This window comes from Eumetopias jubatus, unplaced genomic scaffold (assembly GCF_037043125.1).
Source record: "Eumetopias jubatus isolate StellerSeaLion01/CBP00866 unplaced genomic scaffold, mEumJub1_p1.0 scaffold_8, whole genome shotgun sequence".
Lineage (NCBI taxonomy): Eukaryota > Metazoa > Chordata > Mammalia > Carnivora > Otariidae > Eumetopias > Eumetopias jubatus.
Genome location: NW_028274814.1, coordinates 73,222,262 through 73,240,067, shown reverse-complemented (window position 1 = coordinate 73,240,067; position 17,806 = coordinate 73,222,262). Strand labels below are relative to the sequence as shown.

The 17,806-nt window shown below is 34.2% G+C and overlaps 1 protein-coding gene across 1 annotated transcript in view; it reads left to right on the top strand.

The window, feature by feature from the left end:
* ADAMTS20 (ADAM metallopeptidase with thrombospondin type 1 motif 20) overlaps positions 1 to 17,806 on the top strand; it is a 181,902-nt gene that overhangs the window by 117,731 nt on the left and 46,365 nt on the right. The window contains exon 29 of the mRNA XM_028123173.1: positions 14,389 to 14,556. Within this exon, the coding sequence (XP_027978974.1) occupies positions 14,389 to 14,556 (168 nt within the window). The remainder of the gene's footprint in view (positions 1 to 14,388; positions 14,557 to 17,806) is intronic.

Below are 17,806 nucleotides of genomic sequence, written 5' to 3'. Positions count from 1 at the left end.
TTTCCTTTCCAGTTTGAAACCTTACAGATACAACATAATTTTAAAACTATGTAGAAAAGGAAGGATATAATTAATAAAAATTAGGGGTTGCAGTAGTCCCTGAAAAAGGAGGGAAGGGTGCTATTGTGAAGGACATGGAAAGTTTTGGACATAATATCTCTGTCTTGACTTGGAAGGTAGATATTTTGTTTCATTTTTGTTTTATTGTTTTTATTTATTTATTTTTAAAGATTTTATTAGAGAAGACAGAGAAAGAACACCAGCAGGGGCAGGGGTAGAGGGAGAGAGAAACAGACTTCCCGCTGAGGAAGGAGCCCAATGTGGGACTTGATCCTAGGACACTGGGATCATGACATGAACCGAAGGCAGATGCTTAACCGACTGAGCCACCCAGGTGCTTGGTTTTATTGTTTTTAAAGCATACATTTTATATATCTTACAACTTGCTGTTCAATACACTGACAGATTGCTGTTGCTTACTATCTGGAAAAGATTTTAATGACTGAATATGAAAGAACCAAGTATAAGGAAAAGCAATGAAAAAACTAATATTGAAGCAAGTTGGAATAATTATTTTAAGACAAAGATTGATTTTTTTAAAGATTTTATTTATTTATTTGACAGAGAGAGTGAGAGAGGGAACACAAGCAGGGGGAGTGGGAGAGGGAGAAGCAGGCTTCCCACTGAGTAGGGAGCCCAATGCGGGGCTGGATCCCAGGACCCCGGGATCATGACCTGAACCAAAGGCAGACACTTAACCAACTGAGCCACCCAGGCGCCCCAGGACAAATAGTGATTTTAATTGGCTCTTAATATGAAGATTTGAAATATAAATGCATTATATTAATAATTAGTAATTATGTAAACTAAATATGAAACAAAAAGGCCTTTGAGAATTATAAATTAAAAACATTTTATCAGATAAAAATCTTTGAGTCACATGTAAGAATTTTACAGAAGGCTAAAAAAGTTGGCCGTATATAAATGCCTTTCGTTTTTTTAGCTATAAATGTTTTTATTTTTCCTTTCCAAATTTTTATTTAAATTCCAGTTAATATACAATGTAATATTAGTTTCAGGTGTAGAATTTAGTGATTCATCACTTATAACACCCAGTACTCATCACAAGAAGTAGAGATGATTGTCATAATTTATTTTTGAGACAAATGTTCATCTTAATGGATCTTATTTAGTAGCAAATACTATAAATTAGTTCCAAAATATAAATAATTGAAATATTGTATCAAGCAGTTAGATTTCTGTGGAACATAACTTTGGTGCAGTCATTAAAATTGTCAGGAGAACTGAGAGCCTGGGTGGCTCAGTGGTTAAGCGTCTGTCTTCAGCTCAGCTCATGATCCCAGGGTCCTGGGATCGAGTCCTTCATCGGGCTCCCTGCTTGGCAGAGAGCCTGCTTCTCCCTCTCCCACTCCCCCTGCTTGTGTTCCCTCTCTCGCTGTCTCTCTCTCTGTCAAATAAATCAATAAAATCTTTAAAAAAAAATTGTCAGAAGAAGGCCTGCCGAAAGCAGAATCATTTCTGTTACTAGCTTGTAATATTTTTCAAGGTATAAACATATATTTATGGAAGTTTTTTTTCATTATAGATTTTATCTATCATAAACCCAAATATAATATTCGATAGGTAGAACCAGAAAGCATTTTCTATGTTTAATATTCTGTTTGGGATACCATTAAATATAGTGTAAGAATTAAAATGCAAATTATGCTCTCTAAATGGTAATGTACTATATTTTTAGGAGAATGAAAGAATAAAAGTCAATTTGTACTGCCACGTTAAAAAAAATGACTCCCTATTCTGCCACCAGAGAGAGTCCCCATTCTTCCACCTAAGGGAAATTTCTTTAGTGTTGATTCCTGGGCTTTTGGAGGACTTTCACATCTAGTAGTATGGAAGTTAATCAGGCATGGCTCCTTCCTCACTCCTGAGCATTTCTTCAGTATTAGGGACCAGGCTCAAAAACAGTAGCTCATATGGGCTACTGTCTCCATGCCAGCATTTCTTTGCTGAAATTGGCAAGATTTCAATTTTAGATGAAACTGGGAGGATGCCCTTATCTATGTTGACCCACGGGATACCCCATAGTATCAGAGCAACAACAAAAATTTTGAAGAAAGAGCTCTATTACATGAAGCTTTCCTTTCTGTGTTATTTTTGTAAAACAAAATTCAACTATCTCATTCATATAAAACAGATTGCATATTTAAAAGATCTTTGTATATATTTTCTCATTTTTTTTCTACATGGCATATACTTGTTCAGTAAACATAGATGTGGTTTCTGTTCTTAGGTTTAGAATTCTCATAATTCTTCAACATCTTTAATGTGTGGGTATATTTTGGTAGAAAGTCTAGCTTCTTTTGCTGCCACACAATTTATACATGAAAATCATCCTAATATCCAATTTTGTTATGTTAAGGTATTCCCTTTATTTAGATATGTTAGAGTAAGTCACTTAAGATTATGGTTTATATTGAGAGCTTTGGATATTTTTTTGCATTTTATGAAGTTCAATATAGTCTTCAAATTTGTCATTCGAGCTATGAGAATATTTTATAGTTTGTAAGTCAAAACAGAAAACTTATGAGTAAATATCACTTATACATATGGAAATGTTTTTTAATATATTTAATATATTTAATATATTTTTTAATATAGGAAACTTAGGAAAACTCTACAGAACTTTTTAAAAGAGAAATTAGTTGAAAAAATTTTAGCTTGTGGTTAAGATAATAAAAAGATTCTTTCTGGAAGCCTCTTTTCTCAGAAACTAAATTTTTATTCGACAATTCTTAAGAACTAAGGAATGACCTATTTTCCTTCTACCAAAGATGCCCCCATAATCCAGGTATGCAGAAATTAGCAGTTTCTTGGGATGCATGGGTGCCTCAGTTGAGCGTCTGACTCTTGATTTTGACTCAGGTCATGACCTCAGTGTTGTGAGATTAAGCCCCACATCAGGCTCCATGCTGAGCATGGAACCTGCTTAAGATTCTCTCTCTCTCTCCCTCTGCCCTTCTCCCCACCCCCAAGCTCGCTTGCTCTTAAAAAAAAAAAAAATTACATTTTCTCATTTGAGCAAACAATAGAATTTTTCTAAGTCAACCCATTAAATACATATCTAAAGAGTTAAATTATGATTCTTAAAATACTTGAAAAACACTGTGGTGTTTCTTTTTTTTTTTTCTTTTGGTATCCCATCTTTAAAATTGGGAGAGAATTTCAATTTTCATATTCTACACAAAGCATAAATTCAATTTTCTCAACTGAAGTATACACAGTTTCCATGTCTAACGAATCTTTCTAAAATTGGAGACCATACCACAATACAATATAGCCTACTTCTTTTCAGGAAAACCATATGATTGTTCTTCATTTTGAGCTGAAACCGTTATGTATGAAAGATTCACCTGTAATTCTCATTCTGCACACTGAAGTAAGAATGTATTAAATTCCTCCTCCACAGGACAAATATTTGAAGACAGCTGTTCTTCTGTGTTCCTGGTTAAATATATCTGTTTTAATTCTTTAACCATCCCAAAGTCCTTTGTTATTACTCTCAAAATGTGACATTTAGCATTTCATTTATTAGCAAAATGGTCTAGCTGTAAAGAATATTGCAATCCTTGGTGTGAATGCTGCACCCAATATATACAATATTGCATCAAATTTGTTTTTAGTAGTCACCCAGTTTTTCTTATACTGATCTTACATCAGTATAAACCTATATATGATACTGTCATTAATCATTTTATTTATCCTTAGCAGTAGATAATATTTTTAAGTCAGGGTGTAGAAGTTTGATTTCTATTCTATTTCTTTTCATTGTAGCCTCAATTCATTTACTTTTTAATTCTCATGCCTGACTTTTTTTTGTTAGTTTCAAGTTTTTATTTAAAATCTCATATGTGACTTTTAAATAAGTTCTCTCAACTTCATGTCACAAGTAAATCAGGAAGCATACTTTGTCTTCATAAAATAGCTAATAACTTCCTCCATGACAGGGTGGGCCTAGGGCTTTAGAACATACCTCTAGAGACAACTCTCCAGTTTGACCTTAATCTTCATTAATGAACAAAATATTATTGATTATAATTTTTGAATAGTCTTATTGATGTGACACATGTACATAGTTAAGAGATGGTACTAAAATGTTGATAAAGAAAAAGCTATCTCAGGTTGCAGTCTTTCCTGCCCCAGAAATAATCTTTAAATCCTTCTGTTTTCTGGTATTTGCTTCCATATTTCAAATTAATAGGCTTTTCCTGCTGTTTCTTGTTGCATCGAAAAACATTACCTATTGGTTTCATTTAATAGAGGTTGAGATTTTAATTCTCTTATATAGGCCACTAATCCTATCTTCCAAATAAATTTCAGTTAATAGTGCTCCTTATGCCAATGTCTATACTGTTGGGCTCTGTTCCTTCCTTATACAACTCTTTAATTTTCCTGGAGTTGATAATACCTTTGTTTAAAAAATTGCTTAGTTTTTTTAAATGTCCAACCACTAGTGTTCCTTTCAAGTGCCTGAACAGGTATGTAAAATCTCCATGAACATTTTTTCTTAAATACCCAGATATTTCTTTTTTCCTAGATGCCTTGCAGACAGACACCCTCCTCCAAGATAAAATCTTCCTTCTCTGATCTGGCCTGGATGAACTTAACCTTGTTGTCCCATTCTCTCAAAAAGTGAAAGTGGTTTTACTCATCTTCAATTTTGATGACATTTTCTTGCATCAGATATTTCTTTTAAAATTTCCTCTCTCAAACACATTTACACATCTTCCTAAAAAAAGAAAAACAGGAGATAACATTTTTCCATCTTGCAAACCTGAAAAGGTCTTAATCAATCCTCGTATTTGATTAATAATTTGAATGGTTATAGAATTCTAGTTTGAGAATAATTTCCCTCAATTTTTTTCTATAATTTTTATTGAAGTATAATTAGCATACAGTGTTATATTAGTTTCCAGTGTGCAATATAATTCAATAATTCCATACATTACTCAGTGCTCATAACAATAAGTGTACTCTTAATTCTTTTTATCTATTTCACTCATCTCCCCACCCACTGCCCCTCTGGCAACCACCAAGTTTCTGTATTTGAGTGTTTCTTTGTCTGCTTTTTCTTTGTTCATAAATTCCACATAAGAGTGAAATCATATGGTATTTGTCTTTCTGTCTGACTTATTGCACTTAGCATTACATCCATGTTGCTGCAAATGCAAGATCTCATTCATTTTTATAGCTAAGTAAGATTCCATTGTATATATACACAACATCTTTATCCATTCATCTATGGATAGACACTTGGGTTGCTTCCATATCTTGGCAATTGTAAATAATGCAATAAACATAGGGGTGCATACATCTAGTGTGCTATACTTCTCTGTGACTTACTTATTTTGTAATTGGAAGTTCATACCTCTTAACCCCCCTTGTCTCTTTCACCCATCTCCCACTCACTTCCCCTCTGGCGACCACCATTTTGGTTGTATATTTAAAAGTCTGGTGTGGGTTTTTTTTTCTTTGCTTTTTTCTATCTTTTTTCTTTGTTTTGTTTCTTAAATTCCACATGAGTGAAATAAAAAAAATTTCCCTTGGAATTTTTTAGACATTATCTTCCAGCATTCTGACCTCTTTATTGAGAAATCTGATGATTCTGAATTCTGATCTGTTCTATGTACCATTATCTCTCTATGCTGCTGAAGCTTTTGGTATCTTCATCCCTGTCATTCTAATATTTCATGATGAGGCAACTTTGTGTGTTTAAAATTCAGTTTGCTAGTCATTTTTTAGGCCCCCTTTCATTAAGGAGACATGTTCAGATTTTTTTTTTATAATTTCTATGCAATGGTTTTCTTTATTGAACTCATTCTAGTTGGATATTAGAATTCTTGGATTGATCCTTTCTCATTATATTCTCCTATCTTTGTCATTTGGTTTTACTCAGTGGGAAACTGTCAATATCTAAACCATCTCCTGAGTTATTTTAGTTATGTTTTTAATTACCAGGAGGCTTTTCTTGCATTCTGATTATTTTGGGGTCATAGTAACCTATTCTTATTTCATCATACAGTATTTGCTCTCTTACATTAATTATAGTTTTTGGAGGGGTGATTCTTGATTATCTCTTTAACCTTCATAAGGTGATGGTGTGAATGATTTTCTGCTTTTCCTACCAAAGATTTTCTTCAAAAGTTGATGATTTTCTGCAGCTCATTATTATTTAAAAATAAGGCACTAGAGAATTGATTGGAAACTCTACATTTACATAGAGTTTAGTAACTGATTTTCCCTATAAGTCAATACTTGAAGGTCTGTTCTTTTGGAGACCCAGTTTCTCAGGGAAGGACCCTCTAATACCCTGTCTGCAAGCAAGAATAATATGGGCAGAGAGAGTAAATAAGGGTCAAGAGTTCGATGTGTGGAATTCCACTATTTTTCCTTCAGCGTTCCCAATGCAAAAGCTCCCCCACACACACATTTAACTTCTGCAGAGAAGAAGCCGCTGATCTGGCTAATGAGGAGTGGAAGAGTAGCAGCACCCCTCCTTGCATCCATTGCTGAGCCTCTTGTCTCTGCAGGTGCAAGTTTGTCTTCCTTCATATTGGTCTTCTTCATTCCTTTTATCCTCTTTAGATCTTCCACAGTTATTGAAATCTATTTGATTCACTCTGACTTTGTGGGATGAAAAAAACTGATGAAGGGGAGATGAATACATATGGTCACTCCGCCAATTTTACCTGAAACTGGTTAATTTCTTTAACCAGATGTCTATCTGCATTCCCTTCCAGTTTCTCTTCCTTATGCTGACTGTGACTATAATTTAACGTGCATCTGATGTGTTTTTCAGTATCTAGGTAAGCAGAGTTTTTTCCGGGAAAGCAAGATAGACTCTTCCTGGAATTCCATTGGGGTGATTACCATTGAATGAAATCTGAATGTATGAGCCTTGAACAATCCTGTGTTCCATTCAAGTGTTTCATAGAGAAATCCATGTCATTGATTGTATTTTCACCACTTTATATCTCCTCAGGATTAGGAAAGGAAGAAAAAGAAAGGGGAATGGAAGATTAATATTCATTTAGAGAATTGTGTCAAGCACTGTTTTAGGTTATTCATATGTTACCCTTTAATCTCACAACTACCCTGAGGTAGGTATTATTATTGCCACACTCTGAGGAGATAACTGAAGATCAGCAAGGTTAAGCATCTAGCCCAAGGTTGCTCAGCTACTGACAATGGAGATTCAAATGTAGGTGTCCGATTCCAAATCCCATGCCCTTTTATTCTTTCCTCTGCTTCCAATAGTAAAAGCCAGGAAACCCCACCTGAAACTTGACATAAAGAATTCATTTTTAATCTAATTAAGATAATTTTGAAATTCGCTTAAATTCATTGAAATTAATCCCTAAAATATTCTTGCATCACAACTATTATTACATATGATAAATAGACATAAATATGTCCAATGGATATTGTTCTTTTAATTTCAACTCTGACTTTGTCATATCAAAGCATTCATAGATCTTATTTTTTACTTCTCATCTGAGAATTCTCTGTGCATATTCCTTTTCAGACCTTTATAACCCTACTTGAAAGCAAACTTCTTGGCTTTATTTCTGTTAACTCCCACAACTAGCACAAAAACATTTGTAGAAACTTGAAATGGTAAATCCTGCTAGTCTGCTGGCACTTGATTTTAAGCATTTTGTAAATATTACCATAGTAATGCCTTAAAAGTCAATATTTTTTAAAGGTATGCTTTAGTTGTTTTTCTGATCTTTATCTTTTTATGGTCTACCCACACGGAATAGTTTTCTACTTTGTTCCACCCAGGGAGGCAGATTCTCATGATTCTGGATGTAGGCTCCCAGGGGACAAGAGTGGTGTTTTCATCACAGAATGTGCCGTATGGTCTTACAAAAGTAACGTCCCAGTTGTTGTGATTTGTATAAAGACATTAAGAAAAAGTAAACTTACAATAATGGCCCCAAAAGAATTGTTGAAATTAGTCAAGATTTACATTATTCTCATATTGACAATAACATTTTTTCCTGTTACCATATGATTGCAAAGATTTCTGTTACGCAATGAGTCAAAAACTCTGTTTCAGAACTCTTTAGATGAGTTCCACTTGCTAAACAGATTTTATAGAAGAGTCTGAAGTGTTCATTACCCCTTTATAGTACATACAAACTATACTATTAGAAAGCTAAAAGAATAAATTACACGACTTAAACTAATGACAGTTCTTCCTATTTCTTTTGCTACAGATAGTGTTTACATTTTGAATTAGAATTACTATTTCATACAGCAAAATAAACTCTGGCCATGTTTGTAGTGATTGTTCATTAAATCTTATTACTGAAGAAAACTAACCCAATGATTGAGTATTTTAGTTATCTTTCACTGAGGTGATTTTTCATTCTGATTTTCTAATATTTTATGTGTAGAAAATAATATTATATGATAAGTGAAAATTTCTGTAACTTACTAGCATTAATTATTGCAACTTTACTTCACGTTTTAAATTTGAAAGTGAAAATAATCACAGAAATTTTCCAAAGCCATAATTTAGAAAATATTAACAATTATCTTATAATAAATTATCTTTAAATAGTACTTCCAATTGAATTAGCCAAATTAATTACACATGAGATAATCATATTAGCTTAGAACTGTAAATTCATTGTGTACATTAAATATATACGTATGTACAATATACATATATATTTAGAAGTAACATTTTAGAACATGAAATAGAAATTAAAATGTTATAATTAGCACAATGATGTGAATGCAAAGAAAGTTTTCTGGATTGGTTTGTTAATAATATATTTCTATGTCCTTTAAGTTGGGACTCAAAACATTTTTGCACATGAATCTGACTTTAAAAAATGTTAAACATCTGGGGTGCCTGGGTGGCTCAGTTGATTAAGCGACTGCCTTCGGCTCAGGTCATGATCCTGGAGTCCAGGGATCGAGCCCCGCATCGAGCCCCGCATCTGGCTACCTGCTCAGCAGGGGGTCTGCTTCTCCCTCTGACCCTCTTCCCTCTCGTGCTCTCTCTCTACCATTCTCGCTCTCTCTCAATAAATAAATAAAAATCTTTATAAAAAATGTTAAACGTCTGAAATTGCAAATTTTAAATTAGAGGCAATGCAATAGAACATGAACTATTTAGGTAGTGATTATTTTTAGGACAAAACGCTATCTTGGTTTATTAAAGCTGCTAGTCAAGAATGTCTGTAACAGGTTAAAAATAATTTTCAAACTCCATTTAACTTCAAAACTCTAAATATAATCTTTCAGGAAATACTATGAATAGGGTCTCTGTTGATAGATTTGGTGTCTTACTTTTTAGTGCACATATGCATTGAATTAAAGGAACAGTAGCAGTACTATTTTACAGAGTTGACATCATGCTCTTAATATTCATATTTTGTCATTTTTTTGTTTAAACACAGGAATACCCTATTCTAGTATATTCTGGCTATTTATTCTAACCATGTTAATGTTTTACTTCTTTAATAACTGAGGAGAGCTCAATTTAAAATAGTGTTCAACCAATGTGGGGAACACCCCTAATTACTGAGTAATTGTATAAAACTCATACCTAAGGTTTTACTGTAATTGGGCTCTTCTCTTAGATATGGAGGTGTTACTAGCTTGCTGAAGATTTCAAAAACCATGCTGTTCCTGGGGTTCAGATGCAGCCTCTTTATTTTATTTAGAGAATGTTACAGGCTTCTTAGAAGTAAAAAAAAAATAGATAAAACATACATGCATGAATGCATACATACCAGTATTTTATCCCACAAAATATCTAATTTATGGTCTGTCTTGATCTGAAACTATCTTTTCCTTATTATATCATTTCATAGATAAATCTTGTTTTGTAATAGTGTTATAAAGACATTTAACATATAATCACCAAAACATCAAAAAAATTCTCTTGCAAAATAGCTATGGTCAAAATTTTCCATTAAAAAGTTTTAACTTTTTAACTTTACTACAGAAGCATGGGAGCTAAAATGGGAGCTAAATAAACTTCATTGTTCTATTTTGTTTAACAATTTAAGTGTTTAGAATCAACATCTTTCACAAACTGTCAATTCACTCTTCTGTAATATTCTTAACAAACAAAATTATAACCCACACCTCAAATATCAAAAGTAATCTTATTCTGGAATTATGTGCAACTTTAAAAACAAAAATAGACTTGTTCCAGAGTTAATCATATTAGAATGTTTAATTCCAAAACTCCAACTTGGAATTGAAAGTGCCATCCAACCTGCACAATTCTGGAGATTCTACTGCATTTTTAGGGCTTGCAAATTCTACATTTGTTTCAAATGTTTTCTTTTCCTTACAGACACATCTGTCTTTACCTAATTTACAGGAATAGTTCAGGTTACTTGTATTTAATGTTACTACTTTTTTTTTTAACATTTTCTTTTCTTTTTTTTAAAGACTTTATTTATTTATTTGACAGAGAGAGAGAGAATGAGAGAGGGAATACAAGCAGGGGGAGTGGGAGAGGGAGAAGCAGGCTTCCCGCAGAGCAGGGAGCCCAATTAGATTCAGGCTCCATCCCAGGACCCCGGGATCATGACCTGAGCCGAAGGCAGACGCTTAACGACTGAGCCACCCAGGCGCCCCATAATGTTGCTACTGCTGAAGTAGATTGTATCCTATAGCTACCATTCCATGGTACTCATGAAAATATATCTCAGAATTTAAGACTATGTCAACTAAGGACAATAGGGGTTATTATTAAGAGCTCTTTTGACAAGAATGCTGGAAAATATACAGTGTTAATAAAATCTCAAGGGAGTAGGATGGTATCAGGAATATAAAATAGAGAAAACAAAAAAACAAAACAAAACAAAACAAATTGCTGGGGTGCCAGAGAAAAGAATTGTCATGTTTGAATATCCCATCAAGTGAGCTCTTTTGTGGTATCTTTACAACTCAGAATGTATTGTGGTTTGAGAGAAAGAGGGTAGCATTTCACTAGTTACTTACTTTATGACTACCTCATTCCAACTAAAACATTATTCTTTGTATAACATGTTCTCTTTCACTTAAATCCTCACACGGAATTCATCAGACATGATAAAATTATGTATTTACTCCTCTTCAAAACTTGAGGAAATAAAGCTCTACTTTAAAAGTGTGACCAAGCATAATTTATTTTGCAATTCTTTTATTTTGTACTTTTTGTCTATCTTTCCTAGGGAAACTTTGTGTTTATAAACCAATAAATATATTTCAAGGAATTGAAAATGTTTTAATAAATTACTTTAGAGTTTAACAAAAACAAATAAGAATTGCTTACACCAAGGATCAACATCAATTAATCAGCCAATATTTATTATACCTGCCATTTTGTGGGTGATGTGGGTAACCTCTAAAAGGTCCTTGACCTCCAGAAGTCTGGGTAGATAAAGTATGTGACAAAAGTAGAAAATGATGAAGTGCTAAAAAACAGAGTGAGACTCAGAATTCAGAGAAGTGAAAGATTGATATGTATTTACCCTAGACATGGGACTGACTTAGAACTTTAAGGATAAGTCACATTTAGAAAGCACCAGGGGAAGTGACTAGTTGAGGTAAAAGGAAGTAACATGAATTGGGCACTCTTGTTGAGTGAATATAATATGCCCAAGTAGAGCAACTCTACATGTTGAAAAGTAACAGACTATAAGGTCAGAAAGGTATGTTGACTGAAATTTAGTGGATCAAGAAAACAAAGAAGAATGTAAGTTTTGATTTACTATGAAAGATAATAGCCATTGTCAGTTTTTGAGCAAAAAAAATGTTTAAAATTATGTTTAATAATAGTCTTGGTTAAAGATTAGAATAATGAAGAAGAGAAAGATGATCTTGAGTTAGAGTAGGAGACACTCTTCAGTCTTGTGAAGAATAATCTTTGATAGTGTACTACAGTGTGTGAGTTTACATTCCATTCTTAGATATTGCTCATTGAGGAAATACATTGCTCAATTCTAAAGGAGAATCTTCAGTATTCCCTCTTATAGTACATAGTTTTGTAAATGAATTGATCATTCTTATCAGAAATATCAATAATGTACTGCGTACTTACTGTGTGATTCTTGGATTCTTGGCACTGTTAGAACTCTGAGAATTTTACAAAACCAGACACGTGGGCAATGTCCAGATAAGGATATTAAACAAATATATGGCCATCCATCTTTTCCATCAGCAAGCCTACTTCTTCAAAACTGAGTTTAAATACCACCTTCTCCTTGAGTACTTACCAAACATCCCAGAAAGGAATGGCTACTTTTCAGAATTCCTTAAATCCATAATTTTTATTGTATTGTTTTAATGTGCTTTTTCCTGGTCTTTATTGGGTTTAATATTATCTAAGATCTATTTTGGTATTATTCATCTAATCGATGATATGTGTCATTTAGATTCTAAGCACTTTCAAACAATGAATCATGGTACACTACATCAAAAACTAATGATGTAATGTATGGTGATTAACATAACAATAACAAATTTAAGGAAAAAATAAAATAAAATAGATTCTGAGCACTTTAAGAATAAATCAAGGGCAAAAGCAAGAGATGTTTAATGAATCTGTGTCTGCAACTCTTGGTATATGGTAGAAACTCAATAATATTCACAGAATGAATAAGATACTAAATATTTTTACATCTTCCATAGAACAACTTGTTGTTCTTAAATATTCACAGTAATGCTTACTTTTTAAAAGAGGCTAACAGGAAGAGTAATGAACGTTCTTCTGTTCTAAAGATCCCAAAGGTTAGAAAAAACAATATATACCTAAGGAGGAAAACATTTTTTCCATGTGTGAACATGTACATATACTTCTTGATGATATATGCTTGATACTCAATAATATGTGATATTTTTGGTGTAAATCATCCCATACTCTTTGAAAAATAGACAGTGAAGACAAAACTGAGAAGAACCCAAGTCAGGAAGAGTAGAGCATATAAGTAGATCCAAAAGAGAAAGTCAATAGGAAGAATGCATGCTTAATACAGGTTGTGAACATCCCTTAGAGATTTTCACAGAATTAAGTATGTTCTAAGTGACATGTAAGGCTGTGTTAAAGAGAACATTTTGGATATGGTAATAAGTCTTAAAAATCAAGGCACTATATTAAATTAATTGCCTACAAAAATGAGATATAGTATTGCAGATAATATAAAAAGATAAATTATACCTTCACTATTTTTTATTTAAAATGTTTTAAGCATCTAATATCTGTATTAGATAGTCTGTCTTTGAACTGATAGATAAAATGTATAATATATTATCTAATGTTCTCTGAACTCAGTATATGTTTCTAAATGAAACCATATGTGAACAGCTGTCTCAGAGGTATGAGAGGAGTTGTCTGGAATCCATGTCTTTGCTTAACTTTTCCCTGGTACATATATCACGCTGAAAATTGCCAACATCCTGAGACTCTGTAAAGGACAGTAGTAGAAGAGGAAGCTAATATTTACTGAGGATGCACCACGTGTAATAGGATTGGATTAGACCTTTCGTATTCTTGATCTCATCTGCATAATAAAGCTGTAATATTGGTGGTTATTATCTCCATTTTATAAATGAGGAAATGGAGTCTTGGACAGGTGATGAAATGTGTCTGGGGTCACGCAAGGAGTAAGAGGCAAACCTGGTATTCAATACCGGAGCCCAAGCTCTTCTCACTACATTGTCCTGGCCTCATTCTTTAAATGGCAACTTGCTGAAAAATGAAGTCAAATTATTATTTCACTTACATCTTTACAGAGATTTTAGTTATTTTTTTAACTGACTATATTGGAAAGTTAATGGTACAGAGAGATATTTTCTGAGATTGATGCAAAAAACAAAGTTGAACTGAATTTCAGCACTTAAAAAAATGACTTTTCTCCTTTCTCCATCCCTGCATTGAAAAATCATTGCACTTTTTTAACATCCAAAGTATACTTTGCAGTGTGGGAAACATGGGGTTACAAATAGAATAGGTGGTGACCATACAAAATTAAAATTTAATCATCATGTATGATAACAAGAGTTAGCTTCAGATAGTCTTTACCCTTAAAAGATCTAAAACATTTACATCCCAGAAGAATGCTTGGTATACTGTAGACAATCAGTACTTTTTATGGAATTAATGAATACCTTATGGTATCAATATCCATTGATGGTCCAGGGCAGATGGACAGATTATAAATTCTTTCTAATTAAAAATATCGAAGTATATCTTAATGAAAACATCAAAGCAATGATGTTTTGATTCTTCATTTTATACATTTTGAAGATAAATTAGTCAAGATAAAATTAAATGTGTTCATGTTTATTTTCTAGTGCTCAGCTTCTTGTGGTAAAGGTTTAAAGTACCGTGAGGTGCTTTGCATTGACCAATTCCAAGGGAAATTAGAAGAGAAATATTGTAGTCATCTACAGAAACCTCGAACTCACAAAGCTTGTAGATCTGTCAGATGCCCCTCATGGAAAGCCAACAGATGGAAGGAGGTATGTGATGTATTTTATAATTATAAATGTATTTTTGCTTTTAAAAAGAAAATCTCAAGTCTATTTTGATAACCTTGAAGATTTTACTCCACTAAAATGTGTTTTATTCTTTATACATTTATTTGCACTATGCTCTGAATTAATGTACAGTGTTAACACTTTTGCTAAGTCTATAGTTAAATAACAATTTAGTCAGTTGATTTTTTTTGTGACTGTAAACTTTACAAGAAATTCTGTTACTGAATACCAGGGGCAGGGGGCTACTGATAATCACCTTATTATTCCAGGTAGTCTACTCCAGGAAACTAACTGCAGATTACAGGAGGGAGGGGGTGAGGGGATGGGGTGACCGGGTGATGGGTATTAAGGGTGGCACATGTTAGGATGAGCACTGGGTGTTCTACGCAACTAATAAATCACTGAACATTGCAATAAACAAAAAAGAGAGAGAGAGAGAGAGAGAAAAGAAAAAAAAGGAAAGTATAGATGATGATATATTTAGTGACTGCCTTGTTTCCACACCAAAGTCTTGGATTTGAGCTAAGCTTACATTTTGGAGAAAGGACTGGTATGTTCTAAACAGGATGATAATTGGAGTTGTTTAAAAGTTAGGGACATGTCAGAACTAGGGAGCCTGGGCTAGCCTAAGGCTAGAGTGGACACACTTGGAAAGACTTAGCCAAAATGAAGCTGATATATACATGAGATCCAGACTGAGAACTCAGTTAATAAAAGAAGGGTGATTGATAGCTGCCCTGGCATACTCAGGGAAGTAAGCCCAAAATCTAAATTGGGGGTGGCATGCGTTTGATTGTGGTTGTCAAACAAAGACCAGCTTGGGAAGTAGTGAAGAGGTAAAAGCCATGAATGAAGTTGGAAATTTTCACTAGAATAATTTCTGGGGGCCCGATCTCAATGGGGATAGGCTTTCAGCACAGCTGTCTGGCTGCTCTCAGCAGGACCTCAGGGGGCTTAGCCATTTCTTAAAGGTCATAGTCCTGAGAAGGGAAGAAAAACCTCTTTTCAGCTGATGCAGCTTCCTTGCTCCTGTGTGGTGTTGGAATGATGTCTATTAAAGATAGTTCAGAGAGGAGCTAGAAGAAGTGGGGTTCCTCTGGGTTCCTAAGTCATCACAGTTTACTCTATGAGGTTAGAGCCTCAGTACAGGGCACCAGCTTTTGCGGGGTGCTGTGTCAGCCCGTCATTTTTACTGAAAAAAAGCTCCCAAATTGAGCATCTCAGGTTTCTTTGTAGAAGAGATAGCCTCTGTCAAGTGCTCACAGGCTGAGAATAATGCTTAATACTTGAGTGAAAACTGGGAGCAAACATGTTTGTTTCTCATCCCACACACAAAAAAACCCATATATTTTAAGCATTTGCTTCGACATTGAATTTTGGTAAAGTAATAAAATTATTTTTCATGCTTTAACAAAGGCTATGATTTAAAAGGTTTCCCATTAACCTGTTTTATTTTATAAATGCCACTACTACCTACTAAGCTGTTTAAGAAAGAAACACTGGATCATTCTGTCTCTTTCTCCCTTGACCTTGCAGTCAGTCACTCAACAGGTTCTTCCAATTCTCCTTCAAAGTCACTCTTGAATCTCCTTGCGAACACTCCAGTCTAATTCATCACCTGTTCCCAAGTGTGCAATGGCCTCCCTGTATGTATTTTTGCCATTATTTACTTGCATATAGTGTGAGCTCTAGAATAACTCAAATATCCTTGTATTTCTTCCTGTCTTCTGTGATTGGCCATCATCTTTACATGGTCAGTCTACAACCTAACCCATACTTACTTCTTCAGCATTGTCTCAGGCCACTGAATCTCAGGGACAAAGGATAACTTGTTCACAAAGCACTTAACTTAGTATCTAGCCGAATACTTCTTATCTTGAATATTGTGATTTAGTTGCAAAAAACACTTTCCAACACTTAATTTATATATTTGTCATATTGTGGCGTTTTGCTTAAGGTTGGGGTTTACCTTATTTTATCTGGACCAGGATGTGCCAGAATTATGGCAAAGTGGCTTTCTCCCAAAGGGTGAAACACTGTAAAGTCACCGAACCCAGCATGTGGCAGGGGCTTCCTAATTCTGACATCAGCCGGGAACTATGGGGTGGTGGGGGGTTGGGGGGATGGGTGTGGAAGTGGGAGAGGCTTTTTGCTTCTTGGCCACCAGCATGCCTGTTGATTCCTCAGAATTCCCTTGCCGCTCTGCAGCTGCTCCAGCTGCTGTGGTCGGTATTCACGGGGGACACTTTCTGACCCTTGGCCTCCAGCCCCACAACAGCAAATCAATCATTGGTGCTAACAAATTGGCCTTGGCTTACCACCAATTATGAAATTATATAAGACTCACTTACATGAACATGTTTATGGGGTTTCTAAGATACAGATATGAATATTCAAAGACTATTAAAAAAAACACAGATGCTTTTGTACAGTCTGCTTTCTTCTCTTTGAATTGGTTTTCCTTGTCATAGAAATTGGCTTCATACACCCACACAGTCCTCAAATCTCTGCCAGAAACAAATGACCATTTGTGAAGTCGTTGTCTTTTGATTTATTCTATAAAAAGTACCCACATGAAGTTAACAATTGCAGGCTGTCCCTGCACTACATATAATAATATATTCAACAGAAGTGTAATTTCAGAGGTAGTTACAAGATAATCACTGGTTGCTACTTTGTTCTGACTGTATAAATTGTAACATTGCTTTAGTAGAATCACTCACTATAAAACAATTTCATTTTATTACTATTTTACATTCTACCTCAAATGGGAAGACTCATTTAGCAAATTGTGACTGCAGAGGTGCTCAAATGAGTTTTGAAGTAACACTCTTCATTTGGTATTTGATACCGTTTTTCAATGAAAGGATTTAGTAATGCAGTTTAGTGACTGGTGCTAAAGAGAAACAAACATTGGTATAGAGGGCCATTTGTCCTCTGCTTCCAGATGTATACCTTCAGAGAATAATTTAAAAGAAAAAATAACTCCCTCCACTTTCTGAAACCAGAAAGGTGTTTTTGTTTTGTTTTGTTTTTAAACTTAATTTTACCTATTTGGGAATACTAGCTTCGTTTGTATATTCAAGTTTTTAAGGCTAGCATGGTGCTAGAGTCCTCATTGTCTCATGCTCCATCTACTTAGTTCTACCATCCAAATGTAGTTTTCATACTCAGGGAAAAAAAAAAAAGTCCAAAATTCTTGCCTCCCTTTGATCATGACAAATCTGCTGGA